At 34.4% G+C, this 27,920-nt stretch overlaps 1 protein-coding gene across 1 annotated transcript in view; it reads left to right on the top strand.

Moving 5' to 3' along the window:
- The first annotated feature begins 2,481 nt into the window (after positions 1-2,481).
- Positions 2,482-27,920, top strand: part of LOC115699331 (probable LRR receptor-like serine/threonine-protein kinase At5g37450) — a 39,530-nt gene continuing 14,091 nt past the window's right edge. The window contains exons 1-13 of the mRNA XM_030626683.2: positions 2,482-2,823; positions 2,955-3,102; positions 3,321-3,392; positions 3,523-3,594; positions 4,327-4,470; positions 4,560-4,631; positions 4,747-4,818; positions 5,002-5,076; positions 5,206-5,274; positions 5,463-5,531; positions 5,761-5,832; positions 5,969-6,055; positions 6,186-6,254. Coding sequence (XP_030482543.2) covers positions 2,712-2,823; positions 2,955-3,102; positions 3,321-3,392; positions 3,523-3,594; positions 4,327-4,470; positions 4,560-4,631; positions 4,747-4,818; positions 5,002-5,076; positions 5,206-5,274; positions 5,463-5,531; positions 5,761-5,832; positions 5,969-6,055; positions 6,186-6,254 — 1,133 coding nt within the window. The 5' untranslated portion in view covers positions 2,482-2,711. The remainder of the gene's footprint in view (positions 2,824-2,954; positions 3,103-3,320; positions 3,393-3,522; positions 3,595-4,326; positions 4,471-4,559; positions 4,632-4,746; positions 4,819-5,001; positions 5,077-5,205; positions 5,275-5,462; positions 5,532-5,760; positions 5,833-5,968; positions 6,056-6,185; positions 6,255-27,920) is intronic.

Raw genomic sequence — 27,920 nt, 5'->3', positions numbered from 1 at the left:
ATGAGTTTAGCAATACTTCAAGGCTTCATATCAGCGAAGGAAAATACTAAATTTATTTTTAGGGTAAATTGCGGCATAAATACCTAATGTTTATTTTTGGTGGCAAAATTACCTAATGTTACAATTTTCTTACACCGTTACTACCAGTACTTCCGTTAACTCATAAATATGGACACGTGAAGGGTTCAGATGCATTACATTTATTTTTATTTTATTTTAAAACTTAATATTCTTAACATCAGAAACTAAATGCTATTTGTTTAAAAAAAAACGTGTTCTCATTAACAATTTTTACATGATATTGGCACTTCAATTCGATAATCATGTTCTATATACTACACCGGTTCACTCAGCTATGGTAATTTAGTATTGCATCTCTCTTATTTTTTTTTAAAAAACAAGTAATATTTAATTTTTTATATTAAGAATATTAAATTTTAAAATAAAATAAATAAATGCAATGCATTCGAGCCCTCCACGCGTCTATATTTATGAGTTAATAACGGAAGTGGTAGTAACGGTGTAAGAGAATTGTAACATTAGGTATTTTTGCCATAAAAAATAAACATTAGGTATTTAAGTGTATAAAATTGGAAACATTAGGTATTTATGCCGCAATTTACCCTTATTTTTAAGGGGGGTTCAAAGTAATGAGAAGACAGAAATTCTAGGAGTCTTGAAGTTATCAGAAGGCTCTTATCCCCTTCGTTATCTGGGAGTTCCTTTTACGCCTACTAAGTGGAAAACTAAAGAATGTGGTATCATTATCAAAAAAATTCAGCAACGTCTTCACTCCTAGACCAGCAGACATCTTTCATATGCGGGGAGAATCCAATTGATCCGTTATGTATTGTTTGGGCTTCAAAATTATTGGATGAGCATCTTCATCCTTCCTCACAGTGTCACAAAAAAAAAAAAATTAAAAGGCTTTGTAGAGGTTTTTTATGGGGAACCAATGAAAATAGAAGCAAGTTACATGTTGCCTCTTGGGATAAGGTTTGCTTGCCGAAACTATATGGTGGAGTTGGTTTTAAGGAAGGAATCAAATGAAACAAAGCTATTCTTTCGAAGTTTATTTGGCCCATCTCAGAGAAAAAAGATATTCTTTGAGTTAAGTGGATTAAAATCATTTACTTAAAGAACACTTCTTTTTGGTCCTATGATCTCAAACCCGACACGAGTTGGTATTGGTGTAAATTGTATCAATTGAGACAAAAACTTACTAAGATGGAAATTGTTGCTGTAGGTGGTACGTGTAGATTCAACTCTGCTATGCTTTATAATAGCACATTAGCTCAGAGTAAAGTGAACTATTACAAGGCTATTTGGAGTACTTTGAACATGCCTAAGCATAGATTTTGTCTTTGGCAAGTAGTAAATTCTCAACTTTTGACTCGAGATAACTTGCTGAAATTTCACTTGTCTTTGGACTCGATGCTGTGTCCAGTTTGTGGTTATGCAAATGAGTCCATTTGTGGTATTGCAAATGAGTCCCATGAGCATCTTTATTTCTTTTGTTTACTGTCTCAAAGTGTGAACAAGCAGATTTTTAGATTGATGGGATGGAGAGCTTGACCTTTGCATTTCTCGGGTTGGATCAATTGGTTGAGTTTGAAAAAAATAGGGGCAGTGCAAAGAATCAATGTACTGATAATGGCAGCAGTGTGTTACAACATATGGTTGAACTAGAATAAATGCTACTTGGAGGGATATACCAATTCGAGTTTAGTGATTGTTAATGAGATTAAATGTAATATGAAGTATAGAATTCAAACTGTAAAAAGTAGAAACTTGACAAGGGAAAAAAGGATGTACATACAGAAATTATTATGTAACTAGTACAGGCCTTTTTTGTCCCTGTTGCTAGGAGTATTGCAGCTTTTTCGTTGCTGTTTCGATTAGTGGTTCTATTGGTTTGAGATTAATGAAGTATTCTTTGTTTTTGATAAAAAAAAATTTATATACCAACAATCCACAACAACTTACAAAAAAAATTAAAGAAATTGACATAATTTTAAAATAAAAAAAATTAACAAAACTAATATAAATATACTATAAATTTTAGATAATTTGCTTCTAATTTTGAAAAAAAAAATATTAATTTTTTTATGTGGCAAAAAACAATATAAATAATAAATATTGTAAAAAGATTATTTCCTTACAAGTTTTAAAATAACAACATTTACTTACATAGTACTACGAGGTCATTTGCTATAATTTCTCAATTAAATATCCAATTTTTTTTTCCTGTAAAAGTAGTCGAAGTTAAAATCTTCCAACTAACCAAATAATTCAATAAAATTAATAAAAAATTATTTTTCAACTTATATGTCATGACATTTTTTACTGAAAACTTATATGTCATGACTTATTCAGACACATCACAAATGGTACGTAACTTGAGGTCTCAAGGGCGTGCATTCATTCGTCTGTCTTTGTATAAATCTATGTACTTTTACTTTTTCATTGTGACGTGATGAAATGAAGTAGAAATATTGGCCACTATGGTCATTTTTAAATATTATACCAGTTCTCAATCTCAAATAGGCATGAAAGACTTGAGAAATTAATGAGCCACTTGCAAATAATCTGACCAGATCCTCCATTTGATGTCACTTAACTTTCCATTTCATATCCTTCGTTTATAAATGAAAAACTATCAATCTAACATATACCCAACTATATAACAACTCTAAGATATTAATTTCTCGATGCTGGTTTTCATGGCAAGGCTGAGAATTTGCATATTTGGACCTCTTCTTATTTGGATTTCATGTTGTTGTACTCTACTTGTTTATGGACAAATTACACATCCTTTGGAAGGTGATGAATGATGATCATTATTTTGTTTTATAGCTTCAATTTCGTATATGCATTCAATGAGGCTTATGTTTGTTAGTAAATGACACAAACATATTTCCTATTTTTTTTTTCTATATGTATATTTATCGCAGTGAATGCTTTAAAAGCAGTCCATCGTCAACTCATTGATCCACTTGGCAGACTTAAGAACTGGAGAAAAAAAGATCCATGTACCTCACTTTGGACAGGGCTATTCTGCACCAACACTACCTATGATGGTTATTACCATGTCAAAGAATTGTAAGTTTATTATTTCTATGTTTAACCTTTTCCATTTCCCTGCCCTTCTCTCCACCTTAAATATTAACATTTTCTTGCTTTCTTTCTTTCTTTCTTTCTTCTATATTTGGTTAATTTGTGAAGTCTTATGAATCTTGCTCAATAGTTAATTGGTTTTTTTTTTCTTTTTTCACCAATCTCTGGGAAACGTTCATCTGTCTCCAATAATATATATGCAGACGGTTGCTAAATATGAATTTATCTGGAACCTTAGCCCCCGAGCTTGGCCAGTTCAAGAACATGACTATATTGTGAGTATTTCAGATTGAAACCAAGCTCTTATGGACTATATATTTAGTTTCTAATTCATTATATTATGTAATCTGATATAAAACAAGTGGGGCTAAGTTTGATATTCATTTTTGCTTCTTTTCTTTATAGGAATTTTATGTGGAATAATATAAGTGGCAGCATACCAAAGGAGATAGGAAGTATGACTTCTTTAAAACTTCTGTAAGTTGAACTGCAAATCATTTTATAAAAAAGATGTTTGTTCTGTTTAAGCTATCTTTGGTCTATAGTATGACTGTTTTCAGAAACAAAAAATATATTTTTTTTTTGGCTCTTATTTAGAAAAAAAAATGTGAAATTTTTTATAATCAGTAAAAAAAATATTTATTTTTAAAAGAAAATAATTTTTTTTATTCTTAAACTAAGTGGGCCTAGACACAAGTCTAACCTGTCTATGGACCTGACTGTAGTATAATTGTATTGTAAAACATATTAACATGTGGCAATCAATGTAGAAATGGTAACTATGTCTTCAGCTCCTTTTCTTGAATGTTAATGTTTCAATCTTTAACTAAAATATATTGTATTTACACTTGAATGTTATGAGTTTCTTCTCTATTTGTGTGTCTATAGTTATTTACCAGGGGTCATTAAATGTATCTTCCATATTTATGTTTAACTTTTGTTGTTCACTGCTACTCTCATTTTGTTAATGGTTGCAAGTAACAATACTGTAATTTTCTGAGTTTATCCTGTTTTCACTAAACAATTGTTTTTTATTAAAAAAAAAGTATTAAGTAAGCATTAATTTTCAAATGAGATGCTGAGATTAAACAGGGTAAATAGAGGCATTAAATTTTCCTAGTATTTATCATGAAAAATAATGAGAGGTTCAATGAAAAATTATACATTAATTTTGAGGACTGTGGCTAAATGTTGTTTTCTTAAATACAGACTCTTAAGTGGAAATGAAATATCAGGTCCTTTACCAGATGAGCTGGGTAATCTCAGTAAGTTAACAAAATTTCAACTGGACATAAACCGTATTTCAGGACCAATTCCTAAATCATTTGCATACATGCCGAATGTCCAACACTTGTGAGTAGATTAATCAGACTTAACTACTATATTATCCGTTTGTTTAGTTTAAGTCAGCTGAAATTTTACAAGTTTTTCTAAATATACAGTCACATGAACAACAATTCAATAAGCGGCCAGATACCTCCAGAGCTATCTAATTTACCTAGCCTGGTGCATTTGTGAGTTCAATATCTATTCAGAGTCTACACAACTTGTCTGTCCCTTTATGATTTATTTAGTGAGTTCTAAATAGAAAATTTCATTGTTTGTTTCTAATATGTTTGCACTTTGTAGCCTGTTGGATAACAACAATTTATCAGGGTATCTTCCTCCAGAATTATCAATGATGAAAAGTTTGAAGATCTTGTATGTTCCTTCTTCTAATCTTCTGTACAACATTACATTTTTGAACTTAGATTTTCTTTATGTGTACACAAAAATGTCAGTGCTGGTATTAGTTAATGTGTTTCTCATGCTGAAAATATCATTCATAAGTTAATAATTTTGTTTTGTAAAATTGTTCTGAAAACCGTTCACATAATATGACAGGCAAGTCAACAACAATAACTTTAGTGGGACTGAAATTCCTGATTCTTATGCAAATATGTCCCAATTGTTGAAACTGTAAGCTTTCTCTCTCTCTACATATATTTATTAAAATATTTCATTTTGTTATGGGGCAAGGTTGGTTGTATTAGTGTTTTACTGGTAAGTTCTTCTACTGATAGAATAACATTGGTGCAAATTATGTAGGACTCTTAGGAACTGCAACTTGCAAGGAAGAATTCCTGATTTCAGTAGTGTACCTGGTCTCTTCTACTTGTGAGTCTTATGTTTTAAATCTTATTGTTGCAGAATTAAAAGTTTCTCCCAGTTTTCTTTCTATGTTTGAATCTAAATTTTCACATAATTTATCAATAATGGTACTTAATTATCTGCTGACATTTCTCTGATTTCTAGTTGCTAGCTCTGACTTTTTGTAGTAATTTTAGTATATTTTTATGATATAGAGATCTTAGCTCAAATCAACTCAGTGGAAGTATACCAACAAACAAGCTTTCAGACAATATCACCACTATGTATGTCATGATCGATCTCCATAACTTTTGCATAATTCTGTTTTATTCTCTCTCTCTCACACACACACAATTTCACACTCATACCCCATCCATCCATTTACATGAAAAGCTTTTTAGCTTCACTGTGCACGAATCTGATCTTCTGAATATTTATTCTTACAATATACATTTGCAGTTTCTAACTGACTTTATAACAAAGAAGTCATTTGTGTATTTTAATTTTTTTTAGTGATTTATCCAAGAACAAACTTGATGGACCGATTCCTGAAAGTTTCACAGGCTTTCCTAAACTCCAGAGATTGTAAGATCGATCTCTTTTTTTTTTTTCTTTAAAAATTTTCATGTGGTCGTTCATCTTTCCACCAATTACATGATAATTTTATCTAAATAAAACGTTCATCAACTCCCTTATATGACTTAGTTTTATTTCTTTGCAGGTCACTTGAGAATAATTCATTGAATGGTACCATTCCTTCTACTTTCTGGAGGAATATTTTTCTCAGTACTGAAACAAAACTCAGCGTGTAAGATGTGATTGAAACTTATTTCGACAGTACTATTTCATTCAAAAGCATTATAAGATTGTGTTTCTTTGGTTCTTGATACAGTAGTTACATTCTTACTACTTGCATAAACTTGATCGTTCTATTGCAGGAATCTTCAACATAACTTGTTTTCAAATCTATCAGGCAGCCTGTATCCTCCTTCAAATGTCACTATCATGTATGTTTTCATTTTGTTTTTATCGGGTGATATGAATCTTAATTTACATCCATTGTTGCTGAACATTATGAGTTAGAGTTTAGGGTTAGATAGTTTTGTTATTCCAATTCTTGTTATAACATATAGGTAGTTAGTTACATCTAGATATTGCTCTGTTATTATTCTCCATCAAAGGTGCTCATTCTCTTGTTTTCATAACATATTAGTATCTTATGATACACATTAAATAAGATCAATCTTGTATATCCTAATATGATATCAGAAGTAATAAACCCTGAAAATCCCAACACAAAATTCCTAAATCAATTCTTGTTCCAAGATCTTCAATGGTGACTACTCAAGCTACTTGTATTAAGCCTCTACGGGTGTCTTCCTCTATCGTAGACCCTCCACAAAATGTTTTTCTTTCTGTTCCAGATGCTTTTGATGTCCACCCACAAATTATTTCTTCTCCGATGATTCCTAAAACCACCTTCTTCTTTCTTTGGATTTTATTTCTCCAAGAAGCTTCGTTAAAAGCTTCCATGGCTACTGTTAGCACCACCAAAATCAAGATCGATGTTGCTACTCACACACCGACTCCATACCAATGATTGACTAAAGCACAAATTCTTAAACCATCGATTGAAGTACAACTTGCCAGATCGCTGTGTTCGAAGCGTTCCCATCGACAACATCGATCAATAATGGTGAAGTTGGTGCAATTCCTTTTTTCATAGCAATTTCTCATGATTAGCTTGTGTTAATCTTGAAAATTAGCAAGGCCAAATCCCGAGATTAGTCGATTCTTAACTAGAAGATTAATGGACACACACCCAAAAGATTGCTCCGATGTATGGTTATGCATGTCGGGTGAGCCACTCAGCATAAAGGCCACTCAGCAACCATGCATGGAAGCCACTTGACCACTATGCTTAGTAGGCCACTCGGCCACCATGCATGGAGTCACTCGGCCAGCATGCTTGGCAAGTCACCCAACCACCATGCTTGGCAGGGCCGGCCCTGGGCATAGGCGGGCTAAGCCTGTGCCTAGGGGCCACCCAGCCCAGGGCCCAAATTTTTTTTTTTTTTCATTTTTTAAAATTATACATTTTTTTTTACCGATTTTGAAAAATACCACATTTTTTCTAACATAAAGGCCCAATTTTTTTTTTCCCTATGGCCCACTTTGTTTCAGGGCCGGCCCTGATGCTTGGTAGGCCACTCAGCCACCATGCATGGAAGTCACTAGGCCAACATGCTTGGTAAGTCACTCGGCCAACATGCTTGGCAAGTTACTTGGCCACCATGTATGGAAGTCCCTTAGCCACCATGCTTGGTAGGTCACTCGGCTACTATGCATGGAAGTCACTCGGCAACCATGCTTGGCGAGTCACTCGGCCACCATGCTTGACAAGTCACTCGGCCACCATGCATGGAAGTCACTCAACCACCATGCTTGGTAGGTCACTCGGCCACCATCCATGGAAGTCATTCGGCTACCATGCTTGGTAGGCCACTCGACCACCATGCATAGAAGTCACTTGCACAACATGCTTAGTAGGCCACTTAGCCACAATGCATGGAAGTCACTCAGCCAAAATGCTTGGCAAGTCACTCGACCACCATGCTTGGCAAGTCACTCGCCCACCATGCTTGGTAGGCCACTCATCCATCGTGCATGGAAGCCACTTGGCCAACATGCTTGGCGAGTCACTCGGCCACCATGCTTGACAAGTCACTCGACCACCATGCATGTGTTGGAAATTATTTTACCAGGATCTTAGATCTACTCACAAGTATGTTTATTAACATCCTAAATAAGAACTTTCTAAAACGATAAATTAAACACATAAAGTTTAAGAAACCTTACATTGGGTGCAGCGGAATTAAATGACTCCTTTCGTTCAGATCTCTAACCCTTGAATCCTTTCTGTAGCAGAGTATTATCAAGATCTGAACCTGGATCTTCTTTCTCTGAATCCCTGATGCTGAATCTCCTTTGCTGATGATCTTTCTTCACGATCTTCCTCACTATGATTGAGGTATTGCTTGATGTGTGTGGGCACTACTCTAATCACTAAGGTAGGTCGAAATTATCAAGGAAGAAGAGAGAGAGAGTGGCGGCCAAGGTAGAGAGAGAGGCTCAGGTTTTCTGAATCAGAAGTGTAATTTTCCTGAAGCCTTCACTATCTATTTATAGCATTCCACTAGGGTTAGATTTGAATTATTTGGCATTAAAATAATGAAAATATCAACTTAAAAAGCCTACAAAGGTGGTCGACCATGGCTTAGTGGATTGGGCCTTGCTTTTTGTAATTTTGCAATTTTAACACCTTTTGTATCTGATTTTCTCAAAAATGCCAATTTCCTAATTCAACCATTTAAATGCCAATTCTAACTATTTAATAATTATAAATAATTATTAAATAATATTGTCATTTATCATATTTATTAATTGAACCATACAAAGTATCATAATTAACAAATATGCCCCTATTAACTCTTTCTTTACAATTTCGCCCTTACTTAGTGAAAATTTCACAAATAGACATAGTCTAATTTGTGAATTATAATTGATTAATCAAAACCAATTACATGAGTCTTACAAACAATATTATCTCAACTAGTGGGGGGACCATGGGTCTATATAACCGAGCTTCCAATAAGTAGATCAAGAATTTAGCACTAAAATTCACTAACTTATTAATTCTTCGTTGAATCCACGCATAGAACTTAGAATTGCACTCTCAGTATATAGAATGCTCTATATGTTCCACCATATAGACACATCATTAGTTATCCATTATTATAATCCTAATGTGATTAATGATCCTCTATATGAATGATCTACACTGTAAAGGGATTAGATTACCGTAACACCCTACTATGTATTTTATCCTTAAAACACTTGACCCCGTATAAATGATATTTCAGCTTATGTGAAATGAGATCTCCACCATTTATTTTCGTTTGGTCAAGCTCGAAGGAGATCATCCTTTGCTTACTATTCGCCAGATAGAAGCTATAGATTCCATGTTTATGCTAGCGCTCCCACTCAATTGCACTACCGTGTTCCCAAAATGTACGTATCACCCTGACCTAAAAGTAGGCTTAACTAACAAATCAAAGAACACGAATAGCCTTTCAAGATTGAGCCTAATCATAACAGGATTAAGATCATTTGATCTAGGATCAACTTGGCGATATTGACTTGAATAGATTTTACGGTAAGTTTAATTAAATCTAAATCAAAGTTCAATATCGGTCCCTTCCGATGCATACTCCATGCATCCAACCTGAGCTTTACTTTAACCAATGTTCTGGAAAGAACATAGTATTTCTCCAAATACAAGTAAACTCTTGTTGTAGATTATCATATCAGTAAAACCCTGTGTCTGATAAATCTAGGAAACTTTATTCACATAGTCATGTTTACTTTCCAATGTGATGACAGCACAATAAACATGATCAAGTATGTGAAAAGGGTTTAAGATGAATTTATAAATTAAATGGACAAGCAATTGATAAAGTGAACCAAAACATACACAAATGAATGAAAAATACTTCTGTTTCTTTATTGATGTTGAATAAAATAGATTACATTGAAATGGAGTTTTATTTAGGGCATAAAACCTAACAAACTCCCACTTGCACTAATATAAAACTAATTAGTACATATCAATTAATCCTAAATTCTGACGGTGCTTTTCAAAGGCTGTCACGGTCAGGACTTTGGTGAATGGATCAGCCAGGTTGTCCTCTGTGTCAACTTTCTCAACTAGTACATCCTCTCTTGCCACGTATTCTCTGATAATGTGATACTTCCTTTCAATGTGTTTGTTTCTCTTGTGGCTTCGAGGTTCTTTACTGTTTGATATTGCTCCATTGTTATCACAGAGTAGTACCAGAGGCTTTTCCATTCCAGGAACAACTCCTATGCTGGTGAAGAACTTTCTTAGCCAGACAAGTTCGTTAGCAGCTTCGGCTGCTGCTATGTATTCAGCTTCCATAGTTGAGTCCGATATCGCGGTTTGTTTAGCACTTCTCCAAACCACTGCTCCACCCCCAAGAGTAAACACCATCCCAGATGTAGATTTCTTGTCTTCAAGACTTGCCTGGAAATCTGAATCAGTGTAGCCTATGGGATTTAAAGCACCACCCTTGTAGACTAACACAAGATTCCTTGTACTCTTTAAGTATTTCAGAATATACTTAACTGCATTCCAATGTTCTTGTCCTGGATTAGATCGATACTGCTCACAATTCCAACAAAGCATAACGTATGTCGTGTCTAGTGCATAACATTGCATACATTAGACTTCCAACTGCAGAGGCATAGGGAATATTCGCCATGTCCTCTATCTCTTGAGGATCAGTCGGAGACTGTTCCTTAGATAGACGAATACCATATCTAGAAGGCATGTTTGCCCCATTGGTGTTGCTCATGGAGAATCTCTCTAAGACTTTGTCTATGTAGGTTGTTTGAGAGAGAGCAAGAGATCTGTTCTTCCGGTTTCTTATAATCTGAATACCAAGAACATAGGCTGCTTCACCCAAATCTTTCATATCGAATTGAGTGTTGAGCCATTCCTTGATGTGAGTCATTTTCTTGACATTGTTTCCAATGATCAAAATGTCATCAACATAAAGGACCAAGAATACTACTATTTGGTCTTCCTTGAGTTGGTAAACACAAGGTTCATCTTCATTCTGAAGAAAGCCGTAGGTCTTGATGATTTCATCAAACCTCTTGTTCCATGAGCGAGAAGCTTGCTTAAGTCCATAGATAGACCTGTTTAACTTGCAAACTTTCTTTTCCCGCCTGTGAAGAACATAACCTTCGGTTGCTCCATATAGATGGTTTCTTCAAGTACCCCATTAAGGAAGGCGGTCTTGACATCCATTTTCCAGATTTCATAATCGAAAGCAAAGAAGTATGGAGAGAAGAATTCGGATGGATTTGAGCATGGCAACAGGACTAAAAGTTTCCTCATAGTCCACGCCTTCTCTTTGGGTATAACCCTTGGCTACAAGTCTAGCTTTAAAAGTTTCGACTTCGCCTCTAGCTCCTCTTTTCTTCTTGTAAACCCACTTGCATCCTATCGGATGATAGTCGTCAGGTGCGTCTACATATTCTCAGACTTTGTTCTTTTTCATGGAATCCATTTCTGAATCCATGCCGGCTGACCATCGTTTCCGTTGCGGACTAGCCATTGCCTGTTTATAGGTTAATGGATCGTCATCAATACCGTCACCTACGACCATATTGATTTCACCATCCAAGCCATAACGAGCAGGTTTTGTTGAAACCCTCCCACTACGACGAGGTACGATTGTCTTCTGAACAGAAACTTTAGTAGTAGATTTCTCAGTTTGTTCAACTGAGGGAGTGGGATTGTCTTCTTCACGAGTGGAAGAGGACGGAACATTGGAAGGACTTATATCTGATAGCAATTCCTCTAGAACAACTTTACTTTTCGGTTTGTAGTCTTTAATATAGTTCTCTTCAAGGAAAGTAGCATTTGTAGAAACAAACACTTTATCATCCTTGTGACTATAAAATAGTCCACCCCTAGTCTCTTTAGAATTTCCGACAAACATGCATACTTCGGTACGTGATTCAAGTTTGCCTTCTTTCTTTCTTAAGACATGAGCAGGGCACCCCCAAATTCTGTAATGGCGTAAACTAGGTGTTCGACCATTCCAAAGTTCGACGGGTGTCTTAGGGACTGCTTTAGATGGAACAACATTTAGAATGTCATTTGCCATCTGTATAGCATATCCCCAGAAGGACGTAGACAGAGTTGAATAACTCAGCATAGACCTAACCATTTCCAAAAAGAGTTGCGATTTCTTCTTTCTGCAACTCCATTTTGTTGTGGAGTAGCTGGGGCAGTGTATTGGGATTCAATTCCAAGTTCAATTAAATGATCTTTGAACTGCATATCCATATATTCTCCACCCCTATCAGTTCGCAAGATCTTTAATGATTTACCTAATTGGTTTTGGGTTAAAGCATGAAACTCCTGAAACTTGTCAAACGTTTCAGATTTCTTTTGCATTAGGTAAAGGAAACTATATCTAGAGAAATCGTCAATGAAAGTGACAAAATACTCATAACCACCTCGGGCTTTGACATTCAAAGGTCCGTAGACATCGGAATGCACTAACCCTAGAGGGATTTTGGCACGCTCTCCCTTTGCAGAGAAAGAACGTTTAGTCATTTTTCCTTCTACGCAGGACTCGCATACTGGCAGTTCACCTAAGACGACATTTTTCAATGGACCGTCTTTGGTTAGCCTATTGAGTCTATCAAAGCCTATATGACCTAAACGTAAATGCCATAGATAAGTTTGATCATCATTATCAATCTCTTTTCTTTTTAGGTTTCTAGGTCTAGCTACACTGAAAAGTTCACTATTTAGTGAGATTTGAGTACTCGGTCTTAAAACATAAAGCCCTTGTTCCATTATAGCAACACATATTTGAAATCCATTACGAGAAATTGAACAATTTGTACTCGAAAAATTCAATATATAAGATTGTGTTTGCAAACATGAGACACTAATCAAGTTTCTACTAAAGTTTGGAATAAATAAAACATTTTCTAAAATTAAAAATCTTTGTTGAAACTTGATGCGGGCTTTTCCTCTAGCTTTGACCGATACTAATTCGCCATTGCCAACTTTAAGCTTTAACTCTCCTGGAAGCAGATTTTCCCAAGTTTCAAGCAAATATGCAGTGAAGAACATACATGGTTAGTAGACCCAGAATCAACAATCCAGATGGATTTGTCGTTCTCTAAAACACATGATTCAAAGACAAAAGCATTACCTTCGTTTGAATTGTTTAGAAGCTTGGGACATCGTTCTTCATGATGACCCTTTCTTTTACAATTCGAACATAGAAGATTATGTCTGATAATTGTACTTGAAGAAGCACTTTTGCTAGATCCTTCATACCTAGTCCTTTTCCTTCGATTATTGATTGCAAACCCAGGGGGACCCATTGCAATCAAGTTCCGTTCATGGGCTCGTAATTCTGCTTCGAGCTTGTCCATGTCGGAGGAGTTAGAATTGTTGATCATGTAAGAGATAACAAATTCATTATACTCCGGAGGAAGACTATTAAGGATGAGTTGGACCCATTGTTCTCTTGATAAATCAATTCCTAGTAGATTTGCCTTTTGGAACTTCAGATTCATCATCAACAGGTGCGAGTTAATGCAACTACCAGGATGCATTTTCACACTATAGAGTTCTTTTGCTAAGATAGTAACTAAGAGAGGATCGGGGTGCGGGTTATTCATAATGACACTACAACACATCAATAAAACAGAAGTAAGGTTTTGGCTCATAAATTCATACACAATTTAGAAAATAACAAGTAATGACATATGTTATAGAAATACTAAATCTAACATAGTTTATTTTCCAAGGTATTTCAACAAACTGATACAGTGTCCCGTTTAGGCGAGAGTCAAAGCATCATCCATTGAATAGAGTTGTCAGCTCATCTAAAATGACAACCATTCTAGCAACCTTTTATTCGATCAAGATTGGAATTCAGCGTTGTCCCGTTTAGGCGAGAGTCAAGGCAATTCTATCTTATGAGCTTCCACCATTGTTTCATAACTTGCAAATCAAGTATGGTCGCCACCATTAGGGTGATCTATACCATACAAAACACTTACAAACTACTTATCATGCGAGGTTAAACGGTGCGAAATTGCTAATGAACGTTCCTCCATTAGGGAGGATTACTCACTAAAACAAACGCGGTGTAAAACCCACAATGGAGATCGAATGTCTCTTGATTAAAAGCTCATTATTTAAAAAAATATTATATGTATTTTGTATAATCATTTAAATTCGATATTATAATAATGAAAAATTACAAACTAAAGTTGGTTTAAATAAAAAATCAACTTTAATTAATTTTCAATTATTATTTAAATTTGAAAAATAAATTCAAATAAATATCGAACAAGTTCCATAATATAATAATGAAAAATTACAAATCAAAATTGATTTAAATAAAAAAAAATCAACTTTAATTAATTTTCAATTATTAATTAAATTCAAAAAATAAATTTGAATATTAAAATGGAACAAATTTGAAATTATCTTGTTTAAGTTGTTTTAGAAGAATCTAAAAAAAAAACCAACTTAAATATCTTTCAAATCAGATTTAATTAAATTTAAAATTAAGTTGTAACCACTTAATTTGAAGATATTCCATTTTAAGTTAATATTCGAAAAAGATATTAACCTAAAAAATATCTAAAGAATCTTAATAACCAATGCCTTAAATTCCTCAACTTAATTTTGAAATTTTAAATCCAAAAGATATTCAGATTTAAGTTGGTTAGTTGTAAATAACTAAATATCAACTTAAATAGGAATATTTAATGAAAAATTTAAATTAAGCTTCAGAAAGAATTTAGATGGTTATAATTCTATATTTAATTAAATACAAGAAAATACATATAGTTTAGCTTAGAATATTAAAATTCTTTAAACTATGATTTTCTAAATTAATTTCAAAATAAATGAAATTAATTATGTTGCTAATCAAATTTAATTAGGTTAAACTAGTGTAATTAACCTAGTACAGTCATTCAAATCAGGCAAATGGGCCTTCACAATTGGGGTGGTTTATGTGAGGGGGGGCTGGGTTCAGTATGTCGTACCCACTTCTATGGCTCCCAACTCTCACACAAGGCCCAAGAGAGAGGAATTTAACCTTAATAAGAACAACTGTTATAAATTGAATAGACCCAAAAACTAAATGGGCCTAAATAAATTCTATCAAGAACTATGATAATTTATTTTAGCAACAATAACCTATATGCATCTATAATCAAATTAAACATATAGGCTCACACAGGCACACTTTGGATGGGTCCTATCATGTTTCTAGGTCATACACAGATGAAAGAAGATTGTAAATATACCTGTTACAAATTATTATCTTGACCAAGGGAGCCATCAGATCATTAGATCTGGCAAAAAGTAACCATGGCTATTTGCAATCAAGTAATAATAGGTTTTGAAAACTTACACACAAGCTAAAACACATACTCCTGCAACAAGGTTAGTTGGATAGTTGGATGTAGGATTTATTTAATTTTAAATTAAATATTTAATTTCGAAAATAATTAATTAAATAATAAAAAAAATTTCGAAAATTTAAAAAAAATTTGAAAAAATTCGAAATTTTAAAAAAAATTTAAATTTAAAAAAAATTTAAATTTAAAATTAAACCTACAATTTTAAAAAATTAGGTTTCAACCAACCTAAATATCATTTCAAAAATTTGCTAACTACTTTTAAATTTTAAATGTTATTTTATAAATAAAAATTAAATTAAAAATTAGAAAAGATAAATGAATATCTTTTTCAAATTTTAAATGTAATTTAAATAAATAAAATAACAAAATTTAAAAAATTAGCAAAATATCTTATATCATTTAAAAATTACATGATTATAATTATCTTATTTTTAAATTTAAAATAAGATAAGATATAATCAAATTTTAAAATAAGATAGATTTTTAAGCAAGAAGATAGATACTAATTCTATTCAAATTCCAATTACACTAATATCTTGAATTAAATTTAAAAAATATTAAATTAATTCAAAATGATAATTAGAATTGAATTAGGAATAGTAATAGTATAAATACAAAACTATACCAAAAATCGGAAGTTAATTCCATGAAAAAGCATGAAAAATCGAAGAAAAACGAAAAAATTGTGAACTATACGGACAGTTTTCGCGATCGCAGGAAAATTTCAGCACAACTCCGATTTTTCCAAATCTTCAAAAATTCATAACTAATTCAAATAAAATCGAAATTGAGTTCTGTAAAAGGCTAACTTGCTTAATTTTTTCCATACTATCCAATAAAAATAATTCCAGAAACAGAATCACAATTATTTTTCACGAAAATTTACAAACATCAATCAATCATCAAATAACACTCAATACAACATGATATCATCCAAAAAACATACAAACAATCGTTTTAAAGTCCAAATTTCTTGCAAGTAAATCAATTACCATGGCTCTGATACCAGTTGTTGGAAATTATTTTACCAGGATCTTAGATCTACTCACAAGTATGTTTATTAACATCCTAAATAAGAACTTTCTAAAACGATAAATTAAACACATATAAAGTTTAAGAAACCTTACATTGGGTGCAGCGGAATTAAATGACTCCTTCCGTTCAGATCTCTAACCCTTGAATCTTTTCTGTAGCAGAGTATTATCAAGATCTGAACCTGGATCTTCTTTCTCTGAATCCCTGATGCTGAATCTCCTTTGCTGATGATCTTTCTTCACGATCTTCCTCACTATGATTGAGGTATTGCTTGATGTGTGTGGGCACTACTCTAATCACTAAGGTAGGTCAAAATTATCAAGGAAGAAGAGAGAGAGAGTGGCGGCCAAGGTAGAGAGAGAGGCTCAGGTTTTCTGAATCAGAAGTGTAATTTTCCTGAAGCCTTCACTATCTATTTATAGCATTCCACTAGGGTTAGATTTGAATTATTTGGCATTAAAATAATGAAAATATCAACTTAAAAAGCCTACAAAGGTGGCCGGCCATGGCTTAGTGGATTGGGCCTTGCTTTTTGCAATTTTGCAATTTTAACACCTTTTGTATCTGATTTTCTCAAAAATGCCAATTTCCTAATTCAACCATTTAAATGCCAATTCTAACTATTTAATAATTATAAATAATTATTAAATAATATTGTCATTTATCATATTTATTAATTGAACCATACAAAGTATCATAATTAACAAATATGCCCCTATTAACTCTTTCTTTACAATTTCGCCCTTACTTAGTGAAAATTTCACAAATAGACATAGTCTAATTTGTGAATTATAATTGATTAATCAAAACCAATTACATGAGTCTTACAAACAATATTATCTCAACTAGTGGGGGGACCATGGGTCCATATAACCGAGCTTCCAATAAGTAGATCAAGAATTTAGCACTAAAATTCACTAACTTATTAATTCTTCGTTGAATCCACGCATAGAACTTAGAATTGCACTCTCAGTATATAGAATGCTCTATATGTTCCACCATATAGACACATCATTAGTTATCCATTATTATAATCCTAATGTGATTAATGATCCTCTATATGAATGATCTACACTGTAAAGGGATTAGATTACCGTAACACCCTACTATGTATTTTATCCTTAAAACACTTGACCCCGTATAAATGATATTTCAGCTTATGTGAAATGAGATCTCCACCATTTAATTTCGTTTGGTCAAGCTCGAAGGAGATCATCCTTTGCTTACTATTCGCCAGATAGAAGCTATAGATTCCATGTTTATGCTAGCGCTCCCACTCAATTGCACCTTCTGGTGTTCCCAAAATGTACGTATCACCCTGACCTAAAAGTAGGCTTAACTAACAAATCAAAGAACACGAATAGCCTTTCAAGATTGAGCCTAATGATAACAGGATTAAGATCATTTGATCTAGGATCAACTTGGCGATATTGACTTGAATAGATTTTACGGTAAGTTTAATTAAATCTAAATCAAAGTTCAATATCGGTCCCTTCTGATGCATACTCCATGCATCCAACCTGAGCTTTACTTTAACCAATGTTCTGGAAAGAACATAGTATTTCTCCAAATACAAGTAAACTCTTGTTGTAGATTATCATATCAGTAAAACCCTGTGTCTGATAAATCTAGGAAACTTTATTCACATAGTCATGTTTACTTTCCAATGTGATGACAGCACAATAAACATGATCAAGTATGTGAAAAGGGTTTAAGATGAATTTATAAATCAAATGGACAAGCAATTGATAAAGTGAACCAAAACATACACAAATGAATGAAAAATACTTCTGTTTCTTTATTGATGTTGAATAAAATAGATTACATTGAAATGGAGTTTTATTTAGGGCATAAAACCTAACAGCATGGAAGTCACTCAGCCACCATGCTTGGCAAGCCACTTGGCCAACATGCTTAGCGAGTCACTCGGCCACCATGCTTGGCAAGTCACTCGACCACCATGCATGGAAGTCACTCGGCCACCATGCTTAGCAAGTCACTCGACCACCATGCATGGAAGTCACTCGGCCACCATGCTTGGCAAGTCACTCGACCACCATGCATTGAAGTCACTCGACCACCATGCTTGGCAAGTCACTCGACCACCATGCATGGAAGTCACTCGGCCAACATGCTTGGCAAGTCACTCAGCCACCATGCTTGGTAGGCCACTTGACCAACATGCTTGGAAAGTCACTTGGTCACCATCCATGGAATCCACTCGGCCACCATGCTTGGTAGGTGACTCGACCACCATGCATGGAAATCACTCGGCCAACATGCTTAGCAAGTCACTAAGCCACCATTCTTGGTAGGCCACTCGGCCACCATGAATAAAAGTCACTCGACCACCATGCATGGAGTCAACTCGGTCACCATGCACCTTAAATTTCTCAACAATGCTCTTGTCGATGACACAACCATACTTAGTGAAATCTTCCTAAGTGTTGAGAAAAAAGACAAATGAGGTATGATCGTGAGGACGAGGCATGCATGCAAAGGATGAGGCGTGCATCCGAAGGGAGTACGACCACACCTTCTACAAGTTCTGTTGCGAAGAGGGTATAAGTAGTGGAGGTGCCACACCTAAAATTCCTGACATCCTGACCGAGGTTACACATTGGTCATCACCTATGCAACTCGAGACCACTTGACACCATGCAAATGTACAAAGCACAAGACCACTTTCTACACCTGCACCTCGCAGCTCTAGGATGTCAGCTTGTCCCCTGCGACCACAAATGTATCTCAAGCTATTAGAGCCTATAAATACCTCACTCTCAGATATGAGAAGGGATTGGAAAATTATTTTGTAACACCAAACTTAAAGAAACACAAAGATACTTTTCTCTCTATTTTGGCTTGGAACATAGATTAATATTTTGATTTTCATTTCATCTTCACCCTCATTCTAAGTTTTGAGTTCGAATCATGATTTTTTTGGCCAGAATTTAGTTGAAGAGTTTCTACCGTCAAAAACAATCTTTATCATTGTTTGGGCAATCATCCCAACATAATCTAAAAATCCAAGAACACCTTCTCAGATTGGGATTTTTTTTCCAAGAAGCTTCGTCAAAACTTCAGCAAAAACACGAAATTTCTTTCGCATACATTCTCTCATTCTTGCCTCACCTCATCCATTCTATCAATTAATGACAATAACTATGACTCATGCTCCATTCGTGCAATAATCTTCCACGCCAAAAGAGCAACATAAGTCTACCTTTGTAAGTCACGATGAAGGTCCGACTATAATTTATCGTGATTGACCTTCCTAGAAATTTGTAAGCACTTGAGATCCGTCAAATGTAATTGGTGATCAATTAGACGCAATTGGAGATCCAACAAATGTTCATCACAATGAGGTTTGACATGTCCAAGACATTTCTTCTTTCTTTGGGATTGGATATCCTATAGATGTAACTAAAGATGAAACTGATGCAACTAAAGATCCAATAGAAATTCATCACATCCAACACTAACAGATCAAAGTCAAGAACAAGCACTGGTAACATATTTAGTACATTCACTAGGATCTTCTTACACCTCTATAATCTATTCTTTAGTGTTCTCCAAGATGAATGTACTAAATATGTACATTTCATCTTGATGAGGATAATTAGGTATTGGGGATATATGATTTTACACAATCAATTTACAATGATTTGGAGATGTTCTTTTAAAAAATTAAGAACCAAGATGATGATTGAGATTCACATTAATGGGATGAACATGAATCTTGATAATCAAGAAACAAGATATGGAACACAAGATGGATTAAATGATATGAATCAACCAATATAATACAATGTGACAATAATATGAATCAAAATAGTATGAGAAACAAAGTAAACACAATTATAAAGGGTGAAAAACAAAGATTAGGTTTAGAGAGATATAACCCAAATTAGTAAACAAAGGTTTGACACGTTTCATAAATGCTTTTCGAAATCTCTATTCCTAACCCTCCCATTGATGCTTGAAGCTTCTTCAATAGTAAGGATAAGTGGGATACACAAGCTTTGTGAAGTTTATTCAAGTCAAGCACTTCTTCATAAACTTCTTGGAAAGAATGAGTAACCTTGGTAACTAGAGAGAGAGGTTTTTAAAGAGAGAATTAGAAAGCGTGTACATCAAATTTTAACTCTCATAAATCCTATATATAGTGTAGAAGTCATCCTGGCTCTCAACCAATTGGATCATGACACTTGGAATTAAATTTGAAGCCAAAAACGCAATAAAATGAAAAGCTAAAAATCAGCTTTTTATCTCACAGGTGATATGTCGCCTGGAGCACTTTGACGGTGTTCTATTTTTTTTTTTTACATTTTTGTAATTCCGTCTTAGCTCCCAAGCGACATGTCTCCCACTAGTAGGTGACATGTCACCTGGAGTAGTTCGACAAATCCTAGTTACGTAAATGCATGTCCCATGCAGTATGTTCCAAGAGACATGTTGCCTAGACAGGGCAATATGCCACTTGGGCACACAATAACTGTGTAAATGTCCTCTTCGATATCTCCAAATAATTACAAACTTCTTGGGTAACCTTATACACTCTATGAGGTTAATTTAAACTTAAAACCATAATTAATGATTATGTTTTACATTATTTTAAAGTTCACATACTCATAATGTAAAAATTTTCAAAGGTGTGAAACACCACAATGTGTTTAACCTTTATTATTACACTTAACCAATCTCAACATTCCCCCACTTGGTTAAGTGTAATCCTCTCTTTGCTATCTCAACAGTGTTGGTGCATAAAATAAAATATATTTTGATTTAAATTTTACCTTAGTGAAAGCACTATACAGTTTTATCAAAGTGATTGGTTCACTAGGGATTGAACCAACGACTCCTGTGTAATAAAACTAGTAATGCCTCACAAACTTCCAATTGGTTACTTTTTGTTACTTCTCACTATTTCTAGCTCAAGACTATTATGGCCATGTGCTCTATCCAATTCATGAACCTTCCGGGGAAAAACTCTACTCCCATGAGAGGCGGCACCACCTCTAGGTTCACATAAGTGATGTTCTTATATCATCTTTGCTACCTTTAGAGTTTTTGTTTTTGCACAATTGAACTTCATTAAAAGCATTAAGCTTAACCTCAATGGTTGCAACCAACACAAATCATCTTAGATGGGATTAAAACTGTATTTTGAAACTACCCACCAATGACTTGTTCTTACCAATTGTAAATTCTTTCACTTGAAGTTGTCAAGATTATAACTGGGTTACCATCATGGTGAACTTATATTCAAGGAGTTTTAATCCCATCCCTCTAGATGTAGAACTACCTGCTTCTCTCTTAAGCAGTTTGGTGAATGGATCTACTAAGTTCTCACTAAGTCTCACATATGAGATTTCCATATTGAATTAATTATCTCACATAATTATGTCTTCGATTTATGTGTCTAAACTTCTCATTATATGTTCCATTATAGTCTCTAGCTAGTGTGGCTTGACAATCACAATGTATCGAGATCATTGATACCTTTTTCAAAGAAAAAAGGATTTTCACCATGAGATCCTTAAGCCACTCGACCTCTTTTTCGGTTTTCACTAGAGCTATAAACTTGACATCCATGGTTGAGTGTGTGATAAATGTTTGTTTCTTGGATCCCCAAGAAATCGCTCCTCCATTGAGCATAAACACCCAACCAGTTTGTGGAGAGATTATCTCCCACACTTGGTATCCAACTTGCGTCGAAATACCCTTCAAGTACACTTGGAAAGCTTGAATATTGAAGGCTTAGCTTCTTGTTCCTTTTAAGGTACCCTAGGACCCTTTTAATAGCTTTCCAATCCTCAATATTTGGGTTGCTAGTAAACCTACTAAGTTTACTAACCGAATATGCAATATTCGCTCTAGTACAATGAGCATCGTACATTAAGCTCCCTAATGTACTTGCATATTCAAGCTGAACAATGACTCTACCATTGTTTTAACTTGAATAAAATGGTGTATTTGACTCTTTTATAGTGAGGTAACCAAATTTGTCATGCACTTTCTCAATGTAGTGACTTTGACGTAAAGAAAGTTTCCACTATTCCTTTTCACTTTTATACTCAAAATGGTATCAATCTCTCCAAGATCTTTTATTATGAAAGTGGAAGATAGAGACCCCTTTGTTTCTATTATGCCTTTTATTTGGTTACTCAAAATTAACATGTCATCACTATATAAGTTATATAAGCATACTATAATGACTAAGTCACCACAAGTCTTAGTGTATAAGAGCTTGTCTGCAATAGTATGACTAAACCCATCCAATCTGAAAAACCGTGTTTTTGCAAATGTCAGTCGTATATAAGAAAATATAAAAACTGTACGCGTTTGCAGCAGCAGAAAGTAATTCTGCTACAGCAAAACTGAACAGACAGAATATAAAATATTTGCAGAAAAATAAATAACTTGACACAAGAGATTTATACGTGGTATCAGTGTTCTCCCGAACACTCCTAGTCCACGGGGCCACGCCCAGAGAATGAAATCAATTAATAAAGTATCAAAATTACAAAGACAATTGACTTAAACAAGTTTAGACTCCCTCTAAAGTATTGCCGCAATCCTTTGTAATCCACTTTATGAATCTGACTTCTTGAAACACCTTCAAGCCCGAACTCCCTTCGTCTTTGAAGTGTGAGTGCTTACTTCCTCCCGAAGTAAGGCTTCAACAAGTCTTCTCCCGAAGACCAAGTGCTTACTTCCTCCTGAAGTAAGGCTTCAACAAGTCTTCTCCCAAAGACCAAGTGCTTACTTCCTCCCGAAGTAAGGCTTTATCAAGTCTTCTCCCGAAGACCAATCTCTTGTTCAGTCAAGTAGTTCTTCACAACCTCTAGGATAGAGTAAGAACAGAAATAGAACAACTAGAACCTAGATGAACAACTAGGCTCTCACAAAACAAAGAAAGACTCTCTTCTCTCAAAAGATAAATGTAGAAAATGAATAATGGAAGAGGTAATTCGAATGGTTGCTCTCTAGGCTCTATTTATAGACCATAGAAACCAAAGAGGCAACCACAAGTTCGAATTAGCAGCTGTACAAAAACTTTCCAAAAGAAACACGATCTGCTACATCAGATTCGGATGCTGTCGCAGCAGATCTGCCCAGAAACGGGAAACTTACTAAAATCGGGTCCGATCTTCTTTCAATGCTTGATTCCTGCCAAAAACAGATTAGATATTCTGATTGTATCAAGATACAATCGAAATCAATAAGGAAAAGGCAATAAACAAATTTTCCCTAAAAAAGACAACTTTCCAAAAGAGAATTCCTTCTCTTTTGAGAAGTTTTCAACAAAGGAAAGTTCAGCTGAAAGTGCAACTTTCCAAACAAGGAAAATGGCAACTACAATCCGAATTTATAAGGTAAGAAATCGAATATGAATGCACAACAATCTTACCATAAATGGAAAAATTATTTTGTCACCTAACTTGCCAAAAAAAGACTTTACAATCTCCCCCTTTGGCACTTTAGATGAACAAAATAATTTTTAACATAAAGTACCTGCAAGATAAAATTAGCCATAACAAATAACTACTCCCCCTGAGTAACACAATCGAAAACCAACAATAACTAAAGAAACATGCTAACTTTTAAACCAAATAGTTCACAGGTACTAACCAACCACAACTCCCCCTGGAAAAAGGGTCTAGAGTTGATAAAAACAAAATGAATGCTCAATAAAATGCACATTAATTAAAAAATATTTTGACAACTAAATTGCCAAAAAAGGACCTAACAATCTCCCCCTTTGGCACTTTAGATAATCAAAATATTATTAATTAACAAACACCTACAAAACAAAGTTAGCAAAACACACATAAAAACTCCCCCTGAGAAGCACAACATTAAACCAAAATAAAAAGCTAACTTTGACCAAAGATGAACACAAACACAAACACAAACACAAACCTCAACTCCCCCTAGACAGTTGAGTATACAATTACTCCCCCTTTTTGTTTATCTATAAGGGCCAAAGACAAAAGGAAAAGAAAATATAGAAATATGTCCAACAAAAACAAAAAGAAAGAAAACTTATGCCCCATAAAGCTTGATCAATGAGGACAACTGCTTGGACATCTCTTGCTGAACCTCCTCCATGGCAGCAAGACGATTGGAGCAGCAAGAAGAGCATTGGAGGGGGCTTGTTTAGATTCCACCATTTTCCTTTTTGGGATGCCCTAGGTTCTTTGTTCTCACCATTTTGATCTAAAAGAGACAATGAACAGCAAATAAGCAAGAGAGACAAAGAAATAGAATCGGGTAGGTGGTGAGAGTAAATGAAAAAAATTGGTTGAAATAAACATGGGAGAGTTTAGCAAAAAGGAAACAAATTTCAAAATATTTGAGAAACCACCAGCCCACGATTACAAAAGGTAACTGCCCACTCCTTGCAACTTCTTTCCCCTTTTTTTTTTTAAAAAAAAAGGAAACTAGAATTACCAACAATATTTCCAAAAATAAGTCGATCTTTCAAGATTAAAGACACATTACCATATAAAGATTAATCTTTACTTGGAAAAATATCAAAATAAATCAAAGAAGAATGAATGTTGATACTTACCATTTATGCACAAGATTTTCTTAACCCATGAAGCAAGTCACACGCCTCCCTTTTTTTTAATTTTTTTATTAAAATCGAAAATAAAATACAATGTGTACAATAAATATATGTGATTCGAATCAAGCAAAGAAATCAAATATCATTGACAATTGACAAAATAAAATACATGTTATGTTTTTAAGGAAAATAACTAATTAGTATCTCATGAAATAATCATACTTAATTGATGTTGAGGAAAAAGATATGCATGTTACTGAAAATTGTGAACCAGGATTATCAATTTAATTTGAATAGAGGAGACTTACAGATTTGAACACACTTGTCAGACATAAGTGTGTGCAGTGAAAATAGGATCATTGTCCTTGGCAAGATTTTTCATTTTCGCCTTTTTCAATTTGATCCCGCAACTGGATGCTTTCACACCATACTGAAGGTAGCCCTTTTCTATGGTAGTGCATCCTCATCATAGTTGCTAATTACAATGTTCCAGCTTACTCATCAGATGGCTTTCACACCTCAGTATGGGTAGCTCTATTCCAGCAAGGGGCCTGACAAGACTGAAAAAAATTGCTCAACTCTGTATAAGAACATTATTTAATCCTAGACACACATAAAGAGTAACATGAACCTTTTAACACAACATCACAAAGTATGATCAGACTGAGATCCTAACTAATTATAATCCAAAAGTATAAACATGATTTGTCAAAATACAATGATAGAAGATTAAGAGCTAGAGATGAATCACATAACACTATTGTACAAAAATTATGAACAGATAAAATTAAACAATGCAAACTCCCAAAGACTTTCTGAGGGAGTCAAAGCGACTTGCATCTAGGGCCTTTGTGAAAATATCAGCTAATTGTTTTTCAGTATCAACATATTCTAATTGCAATGATTTATTTTCAACAATTTCCCTGATAAAGTGGTGTCTTATATCAATGAGCTTTGTTCTAGAATGTTGAACATGATTTTTGGAAATATTTATGGCACTAGTATTGTCACAAAAAATAGTCAAAACACCCAATTCAAACCCATAATCAATCAACATTTGCTTCAACCACAATAGTTGAGTACAACAACCGCCGCCGATGTACTCAGCTTCGGCAGTGGATAAGGAGATGGAATTCTGTTTCTTGCTATGCCAAGATACTAGATTATTCCCAAGAAAGAAACACCCTCCACTTGTGCTCTTTCGATCATCAGCATTTCCTGCCCAATCTACATCACTAAAACAAGCAAGATTTGAATTGGTATCTTTCGAGTACCAAATTCCATAATCAGGAGTGCTATTAACATATCTAATAATCCTTTTTACAGCTGATACATGAGATTCCATAGGATTACTTTGATATCTAGCACACACTCCCACACTGTAACAGATATCAGGACGACTAGCAGTTAAATACAAAAGACTTCCAATCATGCTACGATAGAGTGTAGTGTCTACCTTTACTCCATTCTCATCTTTTGTTAATTTCAGTGTGGTGCTCATAGGAGTACTTACCTGCTTAGCCGATTCAAGGCCAGCAAAGCCTCTTTGACCTGCATTCTTGTAAGACTCAGCCAGAGACTCCTCACAGATGTCAGATTCATCAGAATCAGAATTAGAATTTTCTTTTTCAATGGTATTATTCAAACATACCAATCTTTCTTTCACCTGTGAATCACAAACAAACTTGGAAGAAACTGAGGTTAGTGCAACATTTTTAGAAATATCTTCATCACTATCAGTTTCATCGTCACTCCATGTGACATTGAAACTTTTCTTATTCTTTTTCAATGTATTTGCACATTCAGATTGAATATGTCCAAAACCATCGCATTCCCTGCACTGAATTCCCTTTTTGTTAGTCATTGAAGGTTTTGAAAAAATATTACCTTTGGAGAATTTTGGAAAATTCTTTTTGTCACTTATCTTTTTTATGTATTTTTGAAAGTTTTTAGTTAAAACTTCCATCTCATCATCTTCTTCATCATCTGAAGTTTCTTTTTCAGCAACATTAAAAGCAATACCTTTACCTCTATCAGCAATGGACTTGGGTTTGTCCTTTTGCTTGATTTGCTGATTCAATTCAAAAGTGCGCAAAGAACCCATTAATTCTTCCACCTTCATTGTGCTAAAGTCTTTAGCCTCCTCCATTGCTAAAAGTTTAGTATCGAACCTCTCTGGAAGAACTCTAACAATTTTTCTCACAAGAACAGAATCATCAAGTTTTTCACCAAGAGCAAAATATTCATTAGCAATATCAGATAGTTTTTCATAGAATTCAGTTAGGGTTTCATTATCTGACATCCTAAGATCATCAAATTTGGTCTGAAGCATAATATATCTAGAACGCTTAACATCAGATGTTCCTTCAAACTGTGTTTGAAGGATCTGCCAAGCATCCTTAGCAGATTCACAAGAAGATATAAGCTTAATATAACCTTCACCTACTCCATTAAATATGGCATGTAAAGCTTTGCTATTATAAGCAGACAATTTATCATCTTCAATAGACCATTCAAGTTCAGATTTTAATTTAGAATTACCTTCGGAATCTACCACAACAGGAGGAGACCATCCTGAAAGAACCATCCTCCATGCTTTCTCATTTTGAGACTTGATAAAGGCTCTCATTCTAACCTTCCAATAAGGATAGTTGGAATCATTGAGGAGTGGTGGGCGAACAATAGAAGTTCCTTCTGCAAAGGGAAACATATTGCAAAAACACAAGAAAATGTTGAAAGGACCACACTAAGAGTTTAGTGTCCCGCTCTGATACCAATTGAAAAACCGTGTTTTTGCAAATGTCAGTCGTATATAAGAAAATATAAAAACTGTACGCGTTTGCAGCAGCAGAAAGTAATTCTGCTACAAAGAAGCGAACGTATTTAATATAAAATATTTGCATAAAAATAAATAACTTGACACAAGAGATTTATACATGGTATCAGTGTTCTCCCGAACACTCCTAGTCCACGGGGCCACGCCCAGAGAATGAAATCAATT

Source organism: Cannabis sativa, chromosome X, assembly GCF_029168945.1.
Source record: "Cannabis sativa cultivar Pink pepper isolate KNU-18-1 chromosome X, ASM2916894v1, whole genome shotgun sequence".
Lineage (NCBI taxonomy): Eukaryota > Viridiplantae > Streptophyta > Magnoliopsida > Rosales > Cannabaceae > Cannabis > Cannabis sativa.
This window is presented reverse-complemented; position numbering and strand designations above follow the sequence as displayed.